The sequence below is a fragment of the Monodon monoceros genome, unplaced genomic scaffold (genome assembly GCF_005190385.1).
Source record: "Monodon monoceros isolate NGI ecotype Baffin Bay Population unplaced genomic scaffold, NGI_Narwhal_1 Super_Scaffold_1, whole genome shotgun sequence".
NCBI lineage: Eukaryota > Metazoa > Chordata > Mammalia > Artiodactyla > Monodontidae > Monodon > Monodon monoceros.
In genome coordinates, this window is record NW_021703765.1 from 79291329 (window position 1) to 79313536 (window position 22208).

At 49.9% G+C, this 22208-nt stretch overlaps 1 protein-coding gene and 1 pseudogene across 13 annotated transcripts in view; one reads left to right on the plus strand and one right to left on the minus strand.

Annotated features, from left to right (window-relative positions):
* The window catches only part of KDM2B (lysine demethylase 2B), a 124151-nt gene that overhangs the window by 84669 nt on the left and 17274 nt on the right, over positions 1–22208 (minus strand). For 7 of the 13 annotated variants that reach the window (XM_029232813.1, XM_029232777.1, XM_029232766.1 and 4 more), the window contains 2 exons: positions 9555–9733; positions 9200–9306 (listed from right to left, as the gene is read on the minus strand). In XM_029232813.1, the coding sequence (XP_029088646.1) occupies positions 9200–9306; positions 9555–9733 (286 nt within the window). The other 6 variants (XM_029232846.1, XM_029232837.1, XM_029232855.1 and 3 more) reach the window with 6 other exon arrangements.
* On the plus strand, positions 14409–15079 carry LOC114901167 (annotated as a pseudogene).

Genomic DNA, 22208 nt, shown 5'->3' on the forward strand with positions numbered 1-22208 from the left:
CCCTTCCCCCAAAAGCCACAAGAGCACGGCTGGGGCAGTCCCCCACGGCTCATGCTCCCACACCTTCGCACCTCCGGAGGCCCGCATACACACGCTTACCCCACTGACCGCTTTTCCCCGCTGCACTTTGCTTTTCCATGGTTTGGGAAGAGGAGAGGAATGGGGCGGGGTCGGGCAGGGAGGAGCCAGCAGCCTGAGAGGAGATAATGGTGGGGGCCGGGGGGACGTGGGCTGAGCTGGTTAGGAGGCTGAAGGGTTCCAGGCGCCCCCTCCCTCTGGTTGCCTTTTGCACCTCACATTCAGGTGGACCCGGGGCTCGGCACTATGCACGCGGCGTGCCCCGCGTCCCTCCTCCGGATAGGCTGGAAGGAGCCTTAACCATGTGTCTGCAGGAGGCTGACAAATCAGAAGGCCTTCCTGCACATCAGAGCCCCGCTGCCTAGCAACCCCATCGGAGGGGTGTAGTTGACAGCACAGGACGCAGCCCTGTCACGAAGACAGGCGCGGGCTGTGCTGCTGGCGCTGGGGTTGTTAAAGTCCCAGCTCCGGCTCCGGCTCCGGCTCCGCCTCCACACCCTGCTGCCTCCTCCCGGCCCACCCAAGCCAGGTCCCCACTCTGAAGGCCCGGGTGATTCTCTTCTCTCCAAGGAACTGGAGGGGTAGGGGGCCTGCTAAAGCCCCAGTCCACCCCACCCCCATGGACCACGCCGGCCTCTTCTCTCCAGGCACCACTTCAAAATATTAGTCCTCATTTTCCTAAAACCACTCTTCCTCTCGGTTTTCTTCTTCTCTTTCTTTAATCTAACCTTGGTTTCCACCTCCTCCAGGCCTGAGCAGAACACAGTCTGGGGAAAACAATTTAAGTGTTTGTGGGGTGGAGAAAGGCTAGGTGCTTCCTTCGGTCTGCAGCTGGATACCCACCCAGGGGCCCAAAGCAGAAAGGAGAGGAGCTTGGCTCTTGGGCTCTTGGGCTCCAGGACCCAAGTCTCCCCGGCCAAACAGGTCGTCCACCTTCAACCTGCCAATCTCCTGCCGCAGTTCCAGCCTCCCCAGCACACGCGGAAACGCAATCCCTGCGAGCTGCGGCTGCTGCGTACAAGGGAAAGTTCTCCAAGTTGAGCCTGCGTCTGCTCTCCCCTCCCAGTCACCCTCCAGCACCCTCCGAGGCCCCTCGGAGCTTGGGGGCGCCACTTCCAGCCCCGCCTCTCCATGAAAGGCCCCTCCTCCCATGTCCCTCATTTCCTGGCTGCCAGGCCTGGACCGCCCCTCCTGCCGGGCAAGTGCACGCTTTAGGGTGGCCAGGGGAGCTGGGACGGGGCGGCTTTTGTCCCGGGCCCCTGCAGCCGTCACCCCGCCTGCCTCCTCGCCTGCCCCGCACTCATTCCGCGTTTCCCCCCTCACTCCTGCTTCTCGCTCGCTCTGGCGTGACGCCTTTGCACTGACCTCTAACAGCTTCCTCTTCCAAAGCACACCGCAGTCACATGGGCACCCCGGCTCGGTGCCACGGCCGCTAAGCTCTCGCCGCGGCCGGCCAGCCGGCCTGGTTTCCGCCTCGGCCGCCCCCTGCCCGGAAAGCCGCGCCCCTCGACACCCCCACTCACGGCGCAGGCGGCATCTGTGTAGGACACCCTCCAAGTTGGCGCCTGAGAACCCGGCACCCGCGACCTAAGCTTTTGGGGGCTTCCCACCTCCCAAGGCCGGGGCTGGCTGGGGAGGAGCGTGGTAGGAGGGGGCGCTGCACCTGCAGCACCAACTTTGGGGCGCTGCCTCGGGTCTGGGGAGGCGGGGCAGCCCCACCCCGCCCTTTTCCCTCCAACTTAGCGAAACTCCCCCGGCAGCCCAGGCGGCGTCCCCTCGGGCAAAGGTCTCGCGGGGGGGGACCTGGAAAGCTGGCACCGGGTGACGGGGCTGGAGGCGCCGAGCGCGCGTGCACACACGCTACACACTTACACGCAGCCCCAGGAGACACAAAGAGCGGCTCCGTGATGCCGGCCGTGCAGCCCGCGGGAGGGAGGCGACCCACACCCCGCCCCGGTGCGCCCCGAAGGAGTGAGGGGCTCCCGGGCAGCCCCGGGCCCGCGGGGCGCAGCGCAGGAACGCCCGCCCGGCCCCGCCCGCGGTTACCCTCGACTGCAGCGCGGCTCCCGGGCGTCCCCTTTGGCGGCTGAGGCTCGACACTCGTCCGGCCCCGGCGACCAGAGCCGAGCCCCCTCCACGGTGCTGCCAGGCCCCTGTCGAGGACCGCGGAGCCCTCGCTCGCTTCGTTCTTTTCTCGGGGAGCCGGGCGCAGCCTGCGCTCATCCCCGCGCAGAAACTGAACACCCGCGCGGCACGGCGGCTGCCAGGGAGGCAGAGGGAGGCCGCGGCGGCGACAGGGAAGCGCGCCCGACCAGCGCCAGGGGACGCCGCCGCCCACGGCCGCCCCCTCGCCCGGGCTGGGTGGGGGCACGAGGGTAGCTCTCCCCACCTCCGTTCTACTGGCAGGCGCTCGGGGACTCCAGCACGCCCGTTTTCAGGGAGGCTGGACGCCGTCCTGCTGCTGAAGGCGACGACCCAGCAAAACCACCTTCCTGAAACGCACCCCTCGGGGCAAAGCTATAGAAAGGACCAGTGCCAGGGGGTGGAGGGCTTGTCTGATCCCGGGTATGGCAGCCCAGAGATCAGGGATGCGGCTCTGGCCCTAAAACAGACTAGCTGTGACCTTGGACAACCACTTCCCCTCTCTCAGCAGCTTCCTCGCCCTGGGGGCAGGGAGGTGACCTGACGTTCATCTGCAACCTAAGATGCTCTTTCCTGCGCCTGCCCCTACCTGCCCCCTTAGGAGCTGTGTAACCCCACATCATAGAACTATTGTGGGAATTAATTGAGATAAACACTTTGATTACTTAATCCAATCTTCACAACAGCCCTGTAAGGTCATTTGCAGGACTGTACCCATTTTACAGATGAGAAAGCAAGACAGGCTCAGAGGTGGTGACTCACCCTGATCACTACCCTCGTAGTGGGGTGCTTACCCAAGCAGCCTGTCTCAGAGTTTCTCAGCGCTTCTCCCCAGGTGTCCCTGGTAAATCCCAAGATCTCAAGAAGCCGAGCGTGCAGGTTACAGCCAAACCTCAACCACTAACTGAAGAAGTCAGTCCAGCTCAAATCAGAAGTCCCCCCTCCAGGGCACGCTCATCAGGACCACAGCCCTCTTCCCATCCCACCCTTCCCCCATAAACCACAAGGGGGGCCAGGAGATGGTGGTATGGTGTCTGCAGGGGCAGAAATCAAACTTCTCGATTCTTTGGCCAAATCCCATTCCCTGGGCTACCCAGCATTATTAATTAATAGGTTCCAATTATCAAGTGCTCATAATAATAGTTGCTTACATGCATGATACCATTTTATCCTTAAAACAACCTAATAATCCCCATTTTAGGGAACTGAACATTAAGCCATTTAAAGGTGGTCAACGCCCTGGCCCAGGGTGTTGCTTCCTTGTGTCATTTACTGGATGGCTCACCCATTAGTACCTCCCTGATGGCCTGCTGTGAGGTTAAACTGTAAACTCCCTGGAACTGGTTAAATTTTTTACCTTATGTATGCTCTGCCTATTTAAAAGAAAAGATAGTAATGACAAAGACAATCCCCGACCTTGGATTTGAGCACCAGTCATTGAATTAAATGAACTCAGAGAGGAGAAGGCCCTGACAACAGGATCAGGCTGTCCACATGGGAGACATATTACTTTTCTCTTTTTTTTTTATTTTGTATTTTGGCTGCACCACGCAGCAAGCAGGATGGTTCCCCGACCAGGGATTGGTTCCCCGGGCCTCCGCAGTGAAAGCACCGAATCCTAACCACTAGACCACCAGGGAACTCCCCCATATTACTTTTTAAGTCACAAATGCCCAGATCCTTGTGAGTAGGGACCACACTAGATTCATCTGTGTAAGTGCAGTACCAAGCAACAGCCCTATAATTATTCTAACCAGCTATGTGACACTGGACCAAATCCTTCCCCCCTCTGGATCTCAGCATCTCATTTGTTAAAACTAGTCAGGAACCTCTAACTGGTGGCCCTTACAGACCAAACCAGGCCCTAGATATGCTTGGTCTGGCCAGCACTCGTTTAAAAAAAAATGTTTTTTAAAGGCTGCCTCTCCAGTTATCCAGAGCCACACCAGCCCCTACTGTCTTACACTCAGCTGCTCTATCCATTACTGCATTGAACCACTATGATTTCCAGCTTCCTTGTCTGTTAAATGGGGATAGTAACCTGCTTCCAGTATCACTGAGATCTGGGTGCTAAGTGTCTAACACAGCACCTGGGGCCATACATGGCACCACAGGAAAGGCTGGCTCTCTTTGTTCTTCTTTTCGAGGTAGAAGGGAAAAGCCAGGAATCCAGAGACCGGGGTCCGGGGCGTGGCCCACATGTGACATCAGCATCCTCTCTAGGTCAGTTTCTCTATGTGATACATCACACGGGGGACGATCGTTTATGATGCCAGCAAATGCGGTTGATGAGGGTGAGCCGGTAAATACCGGCTGTAGAGATGCCCTACGCAAATGCGAGGGAAGGTAGATTAAAAAGCAGAGGATGCCAGGATTCCAATGGCAGCTGCAGACCCTGTGTGTCTACAGGAGGCCACGTAGACAAACATCTTATCCCAACCACATTTCACATCCACTGCAGGCTCCATCTTCCCCACATCATGGAGGGAGGCAGGGCAGGGATGACAGGATCACCGCTTTGTAGAGGGAAAAACTGAGTCTCTAAGAGGAGACAAAAGCTTTGCCATGGCTCAGGGAGTGATAGAGGCAGCCCCGAAACTTGGTCATCCCAGTGCCTGTCTTCATCCTGTTTCAGCTGCGTACCCCCAGAAAGCACATGGGAAGAAAATGCAGTCAATTTTCAATTTTGGGGGGCCAAATGTAGGCTTTACACGGGATCCCCTTTTGGCTGGGCTTTTGAGCTCTTTCAGTCCACTGTATATCTCTAATACACCAGCAAACCTCATTTCTGCAAGCCCAGTGGGCTACAGGAGCAGGTGAGAACAGAAAAGACTCACTAATTTCTTTCTGGAATGTGTTAAAATACCCAACGGTCCTAAGTGAAAAAGGTGTGCCCATGTCATAGACCCAGGAGATTGCAGAGGATTTAAAACCTGTCCACAAAGTCTTTGAGAGCTCCCCACCCCTTCCAGAGACATGGCCAAATTTCCCTCCCTTGAGTGCGGGCTAGACTTCGTGACTTGCTTTTAACTACTATAATATGGCAGAAGTAAGCAGTATGTGACTTCCAAAATTAGGTTATAAAAGGCACTGTGGCTTCCTCCTTGCTCTCTCTCAAACCATTTCTGGCAGAGGGCAGGAAGCTGCCATGTCATGAGGACACTCAAGCAGCCCTATGAAGAGGCCTACATAGTGAAGAACTGAGGCCCAGGCCTAAGTTTTGGGTTTTGTTTTGTTTTGTCGTGCCGCACAGCTTGTGAGATCTTAGTTTCCCGACCAGGGATTGAACCTGGGCCTTCGGCAGTGAAAGCACAGTCTTAACCACTGGACAGCCAGGGAACTCCCCAGGTCTAAGTTTTGACACAAGCTCATTCAGGACTCTGAGCCAGAATCACCCAGCTAAGCCACACCCAGATTCCTGCCCTACAGAAGCTGTGAGCTGATGCTGCTAAGACATAAATTTTTTTAAGTTGTGAAGTTTTAGGGTAATCTGTTATGCAGCAATAAACAACTAATACAGGGGTACTTCCAAATCATTGTCACTGTTTGTACGATTATGGAATCTTCCAAGACAAATAATTCTGTACAGCCAAAACATTTCTGTGGGGCAGAAATTAGGGGCGGGGTGGGGGGAAGGCCGTGGCAGAAATGCATTGGCACAGCTGATATTCAGCCTACCCTGTCATCATCTTTTCCCTTTATCCTGCTTCTTCATGACACTTATCACCTCCTAAATTATATTATTCACTTGTTTGCTGGCCTGTCTCTTCTCCCAGCCAGAATACAAGCTCCATGAGAAGAGGGACTTTGTTTATTCACTGTATTCTACCAACTACTTAGAAGAGTGTCTTGCACAAAATACAAAGTAAATGCAGCAAGAGGTAACTAATACACTAGTATACTCTTTTTCTTTTTCTTTCTTTTTTTTGGCCACACCATGCGGCTTGTGGGATCTCAGTTCCCCAACCAGGGATCGAACCTGCGCCACAGCAGTGAAAGCACCAAGCCCTAACCAATGGACAGCCCGGGAATTCCCACACTAGTATACTCTTTAGAAATCTTTGTCTCCCACAAATTTGCAACTACCCCTTCGACAACTGTCTCCACCCCTTGTCTTAAATAACTGAACCAAAACCCATTAAAATTCCTAACCCCCTCACCATGATCGAACGATATAAATCCTGGAAACAGGGAGAAGTCAGTCATGGGTTTGTAACCCTCCTCTCGTCCCCCCTGCAAACCCTCAGTTCAGGTGGCCCTTCAGCTGTCTCCACTCTCCAGGCACCTCCAGCATGGAGGCTCTGTGATTTCTAGAAAGTGTCGTTTTAATTAAATTCCAAAGAACCATTCTATGATCCCAGAGGACTTCATCATCATGGGATTTTTACCTTGCTTATTAACTGAAATCAGCATTCTTTTCAGCCGAACAAGTGGACTACTTCCAAGGTGACAATTTCCTTCCTAACAAGGTTCAAATCCTATAACAAGTTCCCACGGCCACTGACAGGGTTTGTAAATCTATTTGTCACATAGTCCAACCAATATGTCCAAGACATGTGGTTCTAGGAAATTGTGTGTGAGCCTTTTTCTGGTAATTAGATAGAATCCTCAACGTATTAACAGAGCTTATTATTTAAAGGAATCTTTCAATAAAGTGTAGAATACTGAATATCTCAGAGAGGCAAAGTAGATATTAATTGAAATCTGTCACCCAAGGCTGTCTATTTTACCTTCCTAAATACATGCCCTGTTTGTCCTGTGCTCTCCTCTAACCCTCATCTAGATGATGCAGTGGTTCCTCATACCAGTCTGCCCCCACCTCCTTCAATCCACACGGCAGCTGCAGAATTTGCAGAATACAAATCTGAACACACACCTCTCTGCTTAAAATCTCAGAGGTTTCCGACTGCTCTTAGGAGAAATTCAGACCCCTCACTATGACACTGTCAGGCCCTGTCAGCCTGACCCACCCCGCATCCTGCACCATTGACCTTCCCTTGATCTGCTCCAGCCCCACTGGCCTTTCTTTGGCAAGTCCTTCAGGCCCGTCCTGTCCCCAGCCCTCCCCACCATCCCAGGCTCTCTGCACACAGCCAGAAAAGCTCTTCCCAGGCCTCTTCACTTAAGTAACTCTTCTCCCCTTTAGACTGCAGCTCAGGGTGGCCTGCCCTGCCCTCCCTAACCCAGTGAATCCCCCGGTACATGCTCCCATAGCACCGAGGGTCTCTGCCTTGTGGCCTCATCACAGCTGCAAATTTCCATTTGTTTCTCTGACTGTTGGATTAACATCTGTCTCCTGAATAGACTGTAAGCTCCATGCAGGCAGGGAGCTCATCTGGTTTTCTCCCTGCTCTATTCCCGGTGCCCAACACAAATCAGATGTTCAGTTTATAGGCTGAATCAATCAATCACTCAATCAACGAGGGTCAGGATCTGCCTCTCACTAATCTGAATCTCACACTCTTTCCTCAAGCTCTGCCTCCGTGATTCCATCAAGGACCTTGGCACTTGCCTACTGCCATCCCTCCCCCACTCCCGTCCCATCTCCTCTGTCCTTTAAAGCCCAGGTCAATATCCCCTCCAAGATGATTTCCTGATGCCAGCAGCCCAAAAGGATTCCTTCTCTCCCCATTTGCCTTCTGGGAACCTGTTTCCCTCTGCCTAGGATGAGAGCTGCACCTTACCCTCACGTTAATGGCACGTTCTCCAGAAGGTAGGGGCTTTTAGTCCTGTTCATCTTTTACTTCCCTGTTCCAAGGGCTCCATAAATTTTGATGTGATCGGATCGGAACAAAACAGAATTGAAAACCCTCCTACCAACCCCTCCTTGAGCCCAATCTTTCCCTTTGAGGCAGCCCAGATCCAAGGGGTGTAAGGAGCTTCAGCTTTGAGGGTAGAAAAAAATGTCTGAGAGGTAATTAAAGAGAGAGAGAGCTTGAAAGCAAAACCTTGAGAAGCCCAGGGCCAGCATGCTGGCCTCCCTTACAAAGCCTGGCACAGAGTTTGCATTCAATATGCACTGAATGAAGGGCTGAGTGAAAAGTTCACAGCCTTTAAGCTCCTGGGGTCACTCCTGGCAGTGGGGCTGAGCAGAGAGATGCTAATGGATTTGGAGTCACCAGAGCCAACTCTTCTAGGAAGCCCAAAGCAATAGTTCTGCCTGGGCCACCAGCATCTCCTTCTCATTTTGAAGATGGAAACACAGAGGGCCTGAGATGGTACGGGCCCCAAGGTGACTTTCTCATCCCAAGGGTCCGCCACACAAGTCCTAGAACATGGAAGGTGCTCGTAGCTACCTCTGCCCATGTTAAATAATCAGTCTCAGGACTTGCTGGTCACACCACATGTAGTGATGTCCCTGCAATTAGATGTGGCCACCTTCCCAGCCCACCACCAACCTCCCGCTTAGAGGGCACCATCTCTCTAAGGAATGTCTGGTGAGGAAGTGGCCCCTGGCTTTTTTCAGGAAAGGTTCTTTTCAATCAGAGGTCCCAGGTCTCAACAGCGGGAAGCAAAAAATACCAGACCCCTACCCAGCCCTTGTCAAAAGTAAAGGGTCTGTGGCGGACCCCTAAAAATCCACTCCCAGGACATGCTGTCACTTGGAGGGAGAAGACGAATGTTTGACAAGTACACATACACACACGCACGTGCACACACACACACGCACACACAGATGCACACAGAGATGATTCCCATTACTCTTCCTCCTCTTCAGATCACATCCCCCCAGGGAGAGCTGGCAGGGAGGCCAAAGAACTATCTGGATGGAGAATCCAGACCCGGAGCAGAATGCAGAGCCCCTGCATTTCAGGGAAGCAAGATGCCAACCTGCCCACACCAAGGACCCCCAGCCCTCATGTCCCAGCAGCGACCCCGCAGGGCCGTGGCCTCACCCCAGGCTCACTTCCAGCCCCCGCCCCCCACAAGGCTGAAAGCCACCCCCTCCCAGGTCCCGCCGCCAGCCAGGCAGTCTTACTTCTTCACTTTCGGGTACTTCATCTCTGCAATGGCATTCGTGGCTTCCGTCTGCTTCTCCTTCAAGTGCTGGGGCCACATGTTATCCACCCAGTCCACCAGGTCTACCTGAAATCCAGCCAGGCCACCGTCAGCGCTTCCTGGCTCCGAGTGCCCTTAAGCTGGACCCCATCACCACACCTCAACCCTCCTCCTGCTTCCAAACGCCTCCCGCCCTCCCCCTGGGCCAGCGGAAGGTGGCCAGGGAGGGGACCGCAGCCGGGTGGGGTGGGGGGCACCTACCACGGTGGAACGCTTGACCAAGTGCTGGCCAGGGAGGGAACCGCAGCTGGGGGTGGGGGGGTGGGGGTGCCTACCACGGTGGGACGCTTGACCAAGTGCTCCAGCTTGGTGTGGCTGAACTCAAGGCTGATGACGTTGTATAGCTTGTCCCGCTGGGCCTCGGGCGTCTCATAGTACCGCACAAACTGGGACATGCTCATCTCCGTGCCTTTCTGGGTGTTCACGTCCATCACATCCACCAGCCGCCGGCTACCTGGGGGCAGAATCCACAGGCTGGTGGCTCCAGCCAGCTGGGGGTGCAGATCCTACTTGGGAGGCCCCGTAAAACAAAACCTGCCCCTGTCCTAGCATCCCCCATACGCCTCACCCTATGCCCTGTCTGCTCAATTACCTGGTCCTATCAGTTTTCCTCACCAAGTCACTCTCCAATCTTAAAACGAATCCCTCCCCAGTCCATCTGCTTCCCTCCACCACAACCAACTTGCCCCAAAATGCTCAGTTACTGAGCTGCAGAGCTGGGATTTGAAGCCAATTCCATCTTATGCTAGAACCCAGGTTCTTAATTCTTAACCCCCGACCCCCACCTCTGCCCTATGCAATACTGAATCTTGATCACATGCTAAGGTTGAAAAATGATCCCCGCCTTCAGTGGCTGGCTCATTGCCCCACAGATCCAGGGAAGCCTTGGAGAACTGCTTTGTTTTTGAGTCAGGAGTGCAAATCCACCAGGGGGCATCCCTGAACTTTGCTGGAAATTCTGGTCATGCTCTGGGCAGTGCTGGCTCCTTCCTTACCAGGGCTCCTGGAACAGGTGGGCTCTGCTCAGCTGTTCTGGAAAGCCCACCTGTCAGAGAACCTGCTATGTTAGAGTGGGGGAGGGGAAGAGAACAGGCCCCCAAGCCTGTTTCTGGCTGGCCTCCAGCCTTCCACCTCCCCTGCCTCTCCTTCTGCTTCTCCTCCCTCACCTTGCTCAGGGTCCCATCTGCAAAGCCCCCTGAGGAAGGGGATTTGCTGAGCAGGTAGGTGATGGGAATCACAGCCCTAGAGGCTGGTGCAAGTCGGCATTAAAGGCCTGGAGCTCAGCTGCCCCATCAGTACAATACAGTGGTTAGGCTAAGACTTTGGGGGTTTGAACCCCAGCTGGACCTCGGACCTCTTAGCGTCTCTCAGTTTCCCCATCTGTAACATGGGACAAAAATGGCAGCCAACCTATGGGGTTGTCCTGTGACTTAACTGAGATAATGTACATGAAACATTCTTGAGAAGTGCCTGCAAGTAGGAAGTGTCACCTAACTGGCCAATTTCATTTATAATTACAGGTGGAGAAAGTGACGTGGTGGGAAATCAGAGCCAGTTAAATCTCTGCCAGCCAGTCCAAAAGGACTGACCACTTACCATCCTAAAACATAATCAGGATGGCTAATGGGGGGGATGGGGGGGTTATGAGGGGCGATGAAAACGTTCTAAAATTGACTGTGGCAATGACTGCACAAACTCTGTGAACAAATGAAAAACCATTGAATTGTACACTTTAAATGGGTGAATTGTATGGTATGTGGATTATAACTCAGTAAAGCTGTTATTAAACAAAAACACTAGGCACTAAATGACCAACAAAGTTGGTTTTTCTAAAAAATATTTTTTCTTTCAAAAGTCTCCTATCCACTTAAAACATACCCAATAAAAAATATAAATTATTCAGCCATAAAAAGGAGACGGCCCCCGACTTACCATGGTTCAACCTAGGTTTTCTGACTTTAAGATGGTGCAAAAACGATACACATGCAATAGAACTGTACTTGGAATACTGAATTTCGATCTTTTCCCGGGCTAGTGATATGATCTTCTCTTGTGATGCTGGGCAGCTGCAAGGAGCCACAGCTCCCAGTCAACCACAATCACAAACAACCAAAACACTTACAGCCATTTTGTTTTTTCATTTTCAGTACAGTATTCAATACATTGCATGAGCTTTTCAACACTTTATTATAAAATAGGCTTTGTGTTAGATCGTTTTGTCCAACTGTAGGCTAATGTAAGTGCACATTTAGGGTAGGTGAGGTGAGGCTATTAAGTTTGGTAGCTTAGGTGTATTACGTGCATTTTCAATTTACAATGGGTTTATTGGGATGTAATCCCACCATAAGTCGAGGAAGATCTCTCGTAGCGATACATGCTACCACATGGATAAACCTCAAAAACATGATGCTAAGGGAAAGAAGCCAGACACAAATGGTCACATGTTGCATGATGTCATTCATATGAAATGTCCAGAATAGGCAAATCCACAGAGACAGAAAGTAAGTGAGTGGTTGCCAAGGGCTGGGAGTGAGGGAATGGGAGTGACTGCTAAGGGGTGTGAATCTCCTTTCGGGGTGTTGAAAATGTTTTAGAACCAGCAGACGGTATGGTTGCATAACACTGTGAATGTATTAAATGCCACTGAACTGTACATTTTAAAATGATTAATTTTGGGACTTCCTTGGTGGTCCAGTGGGTAAGACTCTGCGCTCCCAATGCAGGGGGCCCGGGTTTGATCAGGGAACTAGATCCTGCATGCTGCAACTAAGAGTCTGCATGCTGCAACTAAAAGATCCCACGTGCTGCAACCAAGAGTCTGCATGCCGCAACTAAAAGATCCCACATGCCCACATCTAAAGATCCCGCATGCCGCAACGAAGATCCCACATGCTGCAACTAAGACCTGGCGCAGCCAAAATAAATAAATATTTTTTTAAAAAAAAGAAAACGGGAAAATGATTAATTTTATGTTATGTAAATTTCACCTCAATAAATTTTTTTTTAACGCAATTCTTCTCCTGAACAGAAGAAGGATGTGGGGAGAAAAGGCCTGTTTTTTACTTTTTTGAGCACTAACAAGGTTTCCAGACCCCCTCTCCCCAACACAATCCCCAGGGCTCCCTGTGCACCCTCACCCCACTCTGCTCCTAGCCAGGTGCAGGTCCCCAGTTGACCCACCTCGGCCTGCCCCACCCTCAGCCAAAAAGGGAAGTCAGGACTTGGAGTGGTTAGAGCCGTGAGGAGCAGCTGGGGCTGAGCGGGACAGGAGGGGAGAGGCCTGGGGGTGGGAGAGGCCGAGGGGCTGTATCTGGAGCGCTTCTAAGAATAGCTTCCTCGGTGTGCAGGGAGCTCCATCCGGCTCCCCAGGTGTCCTGGAAGCCTCAGCTGGTGGGAGGAGTTGAAGTGGGAATAGAGGGAGGAGGAAGGGAAGTCGGTTCTTCTGGGTGCCTGGGCTCCATACACCTCCAGGGAAACGCAAGTGCACCAGTAACCCGATTCAACCCCACTGGGTTCCAGCCCACAGGTGAGGATGAGAAATGCAGGAACATTAGCACACTTCCTAGGGAAGCAGAACAATACGGATTGAAGTGACCATTGGCTTAGGAGTCTGACGAATCTGAGATAAAGGCCAGCTCTGAAGCGAACAGCAGTTGAGGAAAAGTTTCTCTCCATAAATATATTCCAGCCAATAAATGGCAAAGGAGGGACTTCCCTGGCGGTCCAGTGGTTAAGATTCCACGTTCCCAATACAGGGGCCCCAGGTTCGATCCCTAGTCAGGGAACTAGATCCTGCATGCGGCAACTAAGAGCCTGCATGCCGCAACTAAATATCCCGCGTGCCGCAATTAAGACCCGGAGTAGCCAAATAAATAAATATTTTTTAAAAAAAGATTACTCTGTGCTTCCACTGCAGGAAGCACAAGTTCAATCAGATCCCTGACTGGGGAACTAAGATTCCTGCATGCAGCGTGGCACGCCCCCCCCAAAAAAAAATGGGGGTGGGCGGGGGGAGGAATGACAGAATTAGACCATCACCACTTTGCAGCCCCTGATAAAATAACAGAGATAGACATCAATGACTGCTAACAACAGAGAGAGAGAGAGAGAGGGAGAGAGAGAACCTAACACATGCCTCCTGATGGATCTATGAGGCAGTCAGAATAAAATGAATGAACTAATGAATGAATGAGTGAGAGAGACAGACTTTGAATCTGATCAAGCATCTATATCCAACTACCAATTTACAGAAACGACAGAGAATCGAAGAGCATGTTAAGCTACTCCAAGGCAAAATCCAGGCAATGAAAAATTCTACAGGTCAAACAATCCAATGGGAGATAGAGGGAGAGCCCAGAGATTATTAATAAGAGACTGAAAAGGCACCTCAACCAATCACAATGCAAGACCCTTATTTACATTCTGACTCATACAACTGTTAAAAAAAAAAAAAAGTAGGGGGGATATCCCTGGAGGCAGAGTGGTTAAGAATCCGCCTGCCAATGCAGGGGACATGGGTTGGATCCCTGGTCCAGGAAGATCCCACATGCCGCGGAGCAACTAAGCCCGTGCGCCGCAACTACTGAGCCTGCGCTCTAGAGCCCACGAGCCACAACTACTGAAGCCTGCACGCCTAGAGCCCGTGCTCCGCAACAAGAGAAGCCACCGCAGTGAGAAGCCCGCACACCGCAACCAAGAGTAGCCCCCGCACACCGCAACTAGAAAAAGCCCACGCGCAGCAACGAAGACCCAATGCAGCCATAAATAAATAAAGACCACTTTAAAAACAAAGTAGGGACTTCCCTGGTGGTCCAGTGAGTAAGCCTCCGCACTCCCAATGCAGGGGGCCCAGGCTGGATCCCTGGTCGGGGAACTAGACCGCATGCATGCAACTAAGAATGCCACAACTAAAAACCTGGTGCAGCCTAAATAAATAAATAAATAATTTTAAAAAAGAAAGTAACATTTATGCTATATATGAAACAACTGGAAATTTGAACAATGGATATGGATATTTACTCATTTTAAGGAATTTTTTAAATTCCTTAGTTTTTAAGGTTCCTAGTTTTTAAAAGACTAGGTGTGAGAGTGCACTCCATGGTCCTGAGCATCCGTCTCTTGCTTCAACAATGTTTGGAAGGAAAAGACCCAGGGACACCCCTTCCCCCAGCCTCCAACCACCCTCCAGCCATTTTTCCAGTGGTAACCTTCAGAACGAACCGCTCAGGCATCAGGGGCCTCCAGGACCAGCCAACATCATTTTTTGCGCTTAGCTCCTTATTACCAATCAACTGTGAGCTCCCAGATGTATCAGAAATATTCCACCGCAGTGGAGGCTGCCATCAACCGCCTGGTAAACATGCATCTGAGGGCCTCCTACACCTACCTCTCTCTGGGCTTCTATTTCAACGGTGACGATGTGCCAGGGGGTGACTCTGGAGGGCGTGGGCCACTTTTTCCACGAATTGGCAGAGGAAAAGCACGAGGGCACCAAGCATCTCTTGAAAACGCAAAACCAGCGTGCAGAAGCCATCCCAAGATGAGTGGGGTAAAACCCAGGACACTACAGAAGCCACCTTTCTCATGGAGAACCTGAACCAGGCCCTTCTGGATTTGTATGCCCTGGGTTCTGGCCATGCAGCTCCCCACCTCTGTGACTCCCTGGAGCCACTCCCTAAGTGAGGAGGTGAAACTCATCAAGAAGATGGGTGACCACCTGACTGACCTCCACAGGCTGGCTGGTCCCCAGGCTGGGCTGGGCCAGGATCTCTTTGAAACGCTCACCCTCAAGCAGGACTAGGAGGCTTTGAAGCAGCCTTTGAAGAGCCCCTCTGGTGTCAGGGCTTCTGCCTGAAGCCTCTCAATGCAGCCACTAGGCAGCTTTTTAACCACCTTGGAGCCCTCTCCCAAGCCTTGGACCAAATGGGAACAATGTAGCTTTTTGAGGGAAAAAAAAAAAAAAAAAAAGGCTAGGTATGATAATGCTATTGTGATTACGTTTTTAAAAACCCCTGCTCTTGTAAATCAACTATACTACATACATTTAGAACTATATACTGAAAACTTTTGGGATGAAATGGCATGATGTCTCAATATGCTTCAAATATTGCACAAAAAGAGGAAGTGGATGGGGGGACGGAAGGGGAAAGACCACAGATTCATGGGTATTGGGGCTGAATGATGGGTACACAGAAGTTCATTATACTTTGTCTATTCTTTTTTTTTAGATTTTGTGATCTAATAGAATTTTTTTCTCTTAGTTATCTACTTTATACATATGAGTGTATACATGTCAATCCCAATCTCCCAATTCATCCCACCACCACCACTCCACCCCGTCTGTCTACTCTTGTTACTTTTCAAAATTCTCTCCAATCAGAAGTATTTTTATAAATTCCAGCTGTTACTAGCTCTATGGCTTCAGGGACTCACTTACCCTTTCTAGACTTGGACGGTCTTTATTTGTAAAACAGGCCCTTCAATGTAAGAGAGCCTAACACCATGTCTGGCACATGGTAGGGTCTGCAACACATTTACCCACCAGCTACTAAGCAGGTATGGAAAGATCCATGTGGCTCTGAATACAAAGTGAAGAGGGGGGCTTCCCTGGTGGCGCAGTGGTTGGGAGTCCGCCTGCTGATGCAGGGGACACGGGTTCGTACCCCGGGCCGGGAAGATCCCACATGCCGCGGAGCGGCTGGGCCCGTGAGCCATGGCCGCTGGGCCTGCGCGTCCGGAGCCTGTGTTCCGCGGCAGGAGAGGCCACGGCAGTGAGAGGCCCACGTACCGCAAGAAAAAAAAAAAAAAAGTGAAGAGGGTCCCAATCAGACACAAAGTGAAAGGGAGCTCTTTCTCCCCCATATGTGGACTTCTCAGAGAGACCAATTTCAGCTCTGAAGCCAGAGCCCCAACCAGGCTCGTTATGCTCACTTGAAGAGCCAGGCTGGAGGCACAGGTGCCTGGCTTGTTTCTCCATCAGTGATGGCTCACAGGAGACCCCAGTATGAGCAGTGGGAGCCTCAAGGGCCCTGGGACAGTGCCAAGAGCCCTGGACTGAGCCCTAGTCCCAGCAACCCTGACTGCCCCTGCTCTAGGCCTCAGCTGCCTCACATGAAAAGGCAGGAAGAAGTTGACCTTTATTATTTTTTTTTTCGTTGCCGCAGATCTCTTCCTTCAAACAGAAGCTTTGATGAGAGCCAAATACATAAATAAAAACAAGCAGCTCAGGCTGAAGCGGGAAGGGGGTAGGCATTCAGAATTCAGAACTGGGTTCCTGAGATTTCCCTTTGAAAACCACTGGGTTAGGTCATTTTTAGGTCCTCTTCCAGGGCCAACACACTGATTTTTAGCCTAGTTTTTCTTCTAGGTACTTTTTATTGGAGTATAGTTGCTTTACAATGTTGTGTAGCCTAGTTCTTAAACACTCAGATCATATCCCTTAAATATGAACTGGGCAGAGGAGAAGGAAGGAAGAGGGAAGAGATGGAGAGGCTCGCCCAAGGGGTCACTGGGGACACCTGATGCCTGCCAGTCCCTTCCAGTCTGAGCTGGGAGATTAAGCACCAGGCCTCCATCTTCTCAGGTTCCAGTCCGGTCTGCCACTGGTGGCAAAGGGGAGCTGGGCATAAGTGCTGGGTCTCCGAGCAGGAGGCAAGTGGCCCAAAGGGACAGAAGGGACAGATGGGTGCTAAGAATGGAATGTGGTACTCCAAGTCCTGGGGAGCAGCCACCCCTACGGCAGGTGACAGGGACAAGGTGCCTTGTCCCTGCAGCGCTGAAACTCAGGCTCCTGAAGTCAAGGGGTTACAGGAGAAATTTTCCACGCCAGAGCGGTGCCTGGAGTTCCTAAGTAGGCCACCTGCTCAGCAGCAGCCCCTCCCCTCCTCATTGGTTCTCTGAGCTCACAGGCTACACACACATCCAACAAATTCCAGCTGCAGAAATTAATCCGTGCCCCATGGCCCTTGCTTTGAAGGCTCCATCAGTCAGTTCCAAGAGCCACGGGCTCAGAGCCGGAAGGAGGCTGTGGAAAGTCACCTTGAAGGCCAACATAAAGCATGCACGGGCACTGACCCCAAACCCCCACTGAGCCCGCTCTTCAGAGACTGCACACAAGTGTCCCACGTCATAGTTCTGGAACGTTCTTTATCATCTTCAAACTTCTGGACTGTTTTTTTTCTGCTCCTTGGGAATATCTCCTCATCCATCTCATAGAGCCAGAGTTTATTATCAAGAGCACTGGCCACGGTTCAAATACTGCTCCACTGCTTCCCAGCAGTGAGGCCTTAGATACATCCCTGAACCGCTCTGGGCCTCAGTTTCCTCACCTGCGAAGTGGGGGTAATAGGACCCACCCTAGTGGCTTCACACAATTATTGGAAGCACTTTGTAAACTTAAAAGTGGCGATCCTAGTGAAAACGCTGTCCCAAATTGAAGGTGCAAGGGTACAGGAAAGAGAGGACACAGGGCTGAGTCACTGCACAACTTGAGACAAATCGCTTCCCAGATCTAGGCCTCAGTTTCCTCTTTGTGAAATAAGAGGATGCTTGCAAAGGTCCGCAGGCTTTCCCTAAGCACTAATATCTTCTGACCCCCTCAACTTTTAAAATTATCCCCAAGACAAGGACTTCCCTGGTGGCACAGTGGTTAAGAATCCACCTGCCTAATGCAGGGGGCACGGGTTTGATCCCTGGTCCGGGAAGATCCCACATGCTGCGGAGCAACTAAGCCCATGTGCCACAACTACTGAAGCCCGTGTGCCTAGAGCCCGCACTCCGCAGCAAGAGAAGCCACCACGACGAGAAGCCCTCAGCTGTAACGAAGAATAGCCCCTGCTCGCCGCAACTAGAGAAAAGCCCGTGAGCAGCAACGAAGACTCAACGTGGCCAAAAGTAAATAAATAAATAAATTTATTTTTTTTTAAATGGGGCTAGTGATAAATAGGGTTTTATGTGATTGGACAAAAAAATATAGGAAAGATTCTCAGCTTATAACAAGATCTTAGTAAACAGTAGTTAACACTATTATTTACACTCTGAGGAGCTACCCCACAGGGGAGTGATTCCTATTAGGCAAATAATGGACAGAAGCAAATACAGTTTCCCTAGGCCCCTAGCACAATCAAAATCAAGATTTTGATTATAGAGCACTAGATTTCTAGGAAAAGGGAAACAGAACAAATCAATGAGGTGGGTGTTTCTCTTAGAGAGAATACATACCTGAGAACATAACTGAACCCCTCTGAAACCCTCCTCCTTTGGGATTCTCAGCTCTCCTGACCTCATGTACCTTCCCCTCCTAGCATTTCTATCTGTCCTGTCAGGTGGATGCCTCCCCCACATATCTGTCCAACCTTAACATCACTGCTGAGCTCAAATTCAAAGTGTCTAGAACTGAACTCATCTTTAACCCCACCCAAGTCTACATTTCCTCTTGGATTCTGTTACAAGCTTCACTTCCCAACTGCTGACATTCAAACCTATGTTTGAATCTGATGTTCCATCTACTGTCTGGGCAACTTACAAGTAACTTCTCTCCAGGCCTCAGTTTTTCTCACCTGTGAAATGGGAAAGCAAGACTAGAAAAGTTCTTCCTTTAAACTCTTCCAGAGTTTAAATTTTTTTTTTTTTTTTTTTGGAAGCACCACACGGCTTGCGGGACCTTAGTTCCCCAACCAGGGATCGAACCTGCACCCTCGGCAGTGAAAGCGCAGAGTCCTAACCGCTGGACCTCCAGGGAATTCCCTAAAATTTTTTGAAGTCTATGATTTTAAACCAACTTTAAAAGGTCTAGGCAGGAGGGAGGGATAAATTAGGAGTATGGGATTAACAGATATAAACTACTATACATAAAATAGTAAGCAAAAAGGATTTACTGTATAACAAAGGGAACTATATCCAATATCTTGCTTTTCTTGTTTTTTTATTTTTTTATTATTATTTTTTTAATCTTCATTGGAGTGTAATTGCTTTACAATGCTGTATTAGTTTCTGCTGTACAACAAAGTGAATCAGCTATAAGTATACATATATCCCCATATTCCCTCCCTCTTGAGCCTCGCTCACACCCTCCCTATCCCACCCCTCTAGGCCGTCACAAAGCATGGAGCTGATCTCCCTGTGATATGCAGCAGCTTCCCGCTAGCCATCCATTTTACATTTGGTAGTGTATATATCCAATATCTTGTAATAACCTATAATGGAAAATGTATATATATATATATATATATATATATATATATGAATCACTTTGCTATATACATGAAACTAATACAATATTGTTAAAAGTCAACTATACTTCAATTTTTAGAAGAAGATTAGGAACTTCCCTGGTGGCGCAGTGGTTAAGACTCTGAGCTCCCCATGCAGGGGGCCCTGGTTTGATCCCTGGTCAGGGAACTAGATCCCACATTCATGCCACAACTAAGAGTTTGAATGCCACAACTAACGAGCCTGCCTGCTGCAACTAAGACCCAGAGCAACCTAAATAAACAAATACTAAAAATAAATATTAGTAAAAATAATAAGGTCTGGGGGGGGCAAGGATAAATTGGGAGACTGGGATTGGCATATACACACTACTCTATATAAAATAGATAACTAATAAGGACCTACTGTATAGCACAGGGAAACTCTACTCAATACTCTGTAATGGCCTATATGAGAAAAAGAATCTAAAACAGAGTGGATATATGTATACATATAACTGATTCACTTTGCTGTACACCTGAAATTAACACAACCTTGTAAATCAACTACACTCCAATAAAAAAATTTTTTTTAAAAAGGTCCAAAAAATAAAATAAAAATAAGGTCTGGGGACATATCAGCTACCTTTGATTTCTAAGGAGTGAGAATTTAGTCTTCTCCCTAAACACCGCCAGTCAAGGGCAGAGCCCATGTCTGACGAGTCTCAGCACCTCCCGCAGGGCCAGACACAACACAGACACCTGGTAAATCTGTGAGTGAAGAATGAATGGACTGGTGGCGCAGTGGTTAAGAATCCACCTGCCAGTGCAGGGGACACACGTTCAAGCCCTGGTCCGGGAAGATCCCACATGCCATGGAGCAATTAAGCCCGTGTGTCACAACTACTGAAGCCCGCATGCCTAGAGCCCGTGCTCCACAACAAGAGAAGTCACCGCAATGAGAAGCCCACGCACCGCAACAAAGAGTAGCCCCCGCTTGCCACAACTAGAGAAAGCCCCCGCACAGCAACAAAGACCCAGTGCCAAAAATAAATAAATAATTTATAAAAAAAAGAAGAATGGAGGAGGGTTAGGATTAGAGTAGGAAGTCATAAAGCAAAAGCATGAGCTTTGGAAGCACCCGGGGCTGGGTTTGGATCCTGTCTCCACCGCCCACTAGCTGTGTGAGCAGCTCCCTCTGAGCTTCAGATCCCCCATCTGGAAAACAGAACATAACACTTACTTTATGATTATTGGTGAGGACAAAATGAGGTCATATGGTAAACATACAGTAAAAGATAGGTGATTATTATTCTAATGGGATGAATAAATGAATACTGAATGAGGTGATTTGTCATGAAGATTTTTTAAGAAAAGGGGCCAAAGAAAGCATCAGTTGGCTTGGGTACCCTCATTAGACAGAAATACAGTAAAGAGATAATATGCAAGTCTCCCCATAGCCATGGGCCCTCCCAACCCTCAGTGACATAAGTACAGACAATGAGTGGGGGACACTGTACTTTATGGATACGTTTTCTCAGAGGGTTTAAAGCACCTTCAGAGACAGCAAGAATTATCTCTTCCCCAATCTCCCTATCCCCCAACTCCCAACCCATAGATGTGAAAATATCCCAGTCTTTTTACATGAACTCTCCTAGCGATCCTGGGGGTGGGGGGCACAGATTACAGCATCAAACAGACCCACACAGATGCAGTCATCTGATTCACAACAAAGTCACCTGATTCAGTGCCATGGGGAGAGGGTGTTTTTCCAATAATGGTACTAATCAACTGGATATCCATATAGGAAAAAAAAAGGATCTTGACCCCTATCTCATACCAAACACAAAAATCAATTCCAGATGAACTACATATGTACATGTGAGAGTTCAAACACCAAAGCTTTTCAAGAAAAACATATGAATACCTTTGTGATCTCAGAGTATGCAAAATTTTCTTAATTTTATGAGACACAAAACAAACTAATGGACCAGAAAGAGCTAAATGGTCTATGTTAAAATGAAGACGGTCTGTTAGTTCAAAGACATCTTTAAGAGTGTGAAAAGTAGGAGATGATTTTGGAATATGTACTAACATCCAGAATACAGAAAGAATCTTTATGTTATGGGCTGAACTGTGTCCCCCAAAATTTATATGTTGAAGTTATAACCCCCAGTAACTCAGTAAGTAACCGTATTTGGAGATAAAGTCTTTAAAGAGGTAATTAAAATGAGGTCTTTAGGGTGGCCCCTAATCCAGTAAGACTGGTGCTCTCATAAGAAGAGGAGATTAGGGCTTCCCTGGTGGCACAGTTGTTGAGAGTCCGCCTGCCTATGCAGGGGACACGGGTTCGTGCCCCGGTCTGGGAAGATCCCACATGCCGCAGAGCAGCTGGGCCTGTGAGCCATGGCCACTGAGCCTGCGCGTCCGGAGCCTGTGCTCCGCAAAGGGAGAGGCCCACATACCGAAAAAAAAAAAAAAGAAGAGGAGATTAAACACAGATACAAACAGAGGGAACACCATGGGAAGACACAAGAAGACAGCCATCTATAAGCCAAGGAGAGAGACCTTCAAAGAAACTTAACCCTGCTGACACCTTGATCTTGGACTTCCAGCTCCAGAATTATGAGAAAAAAATTTTCTGTTGTTTAAGTCATCCATTCTGTGGTACTTTGTTATGTTTGGCCCTAGCAAACTGATACACCTTACAAACAATAAGAGACAATCTTTACCATAAACAAA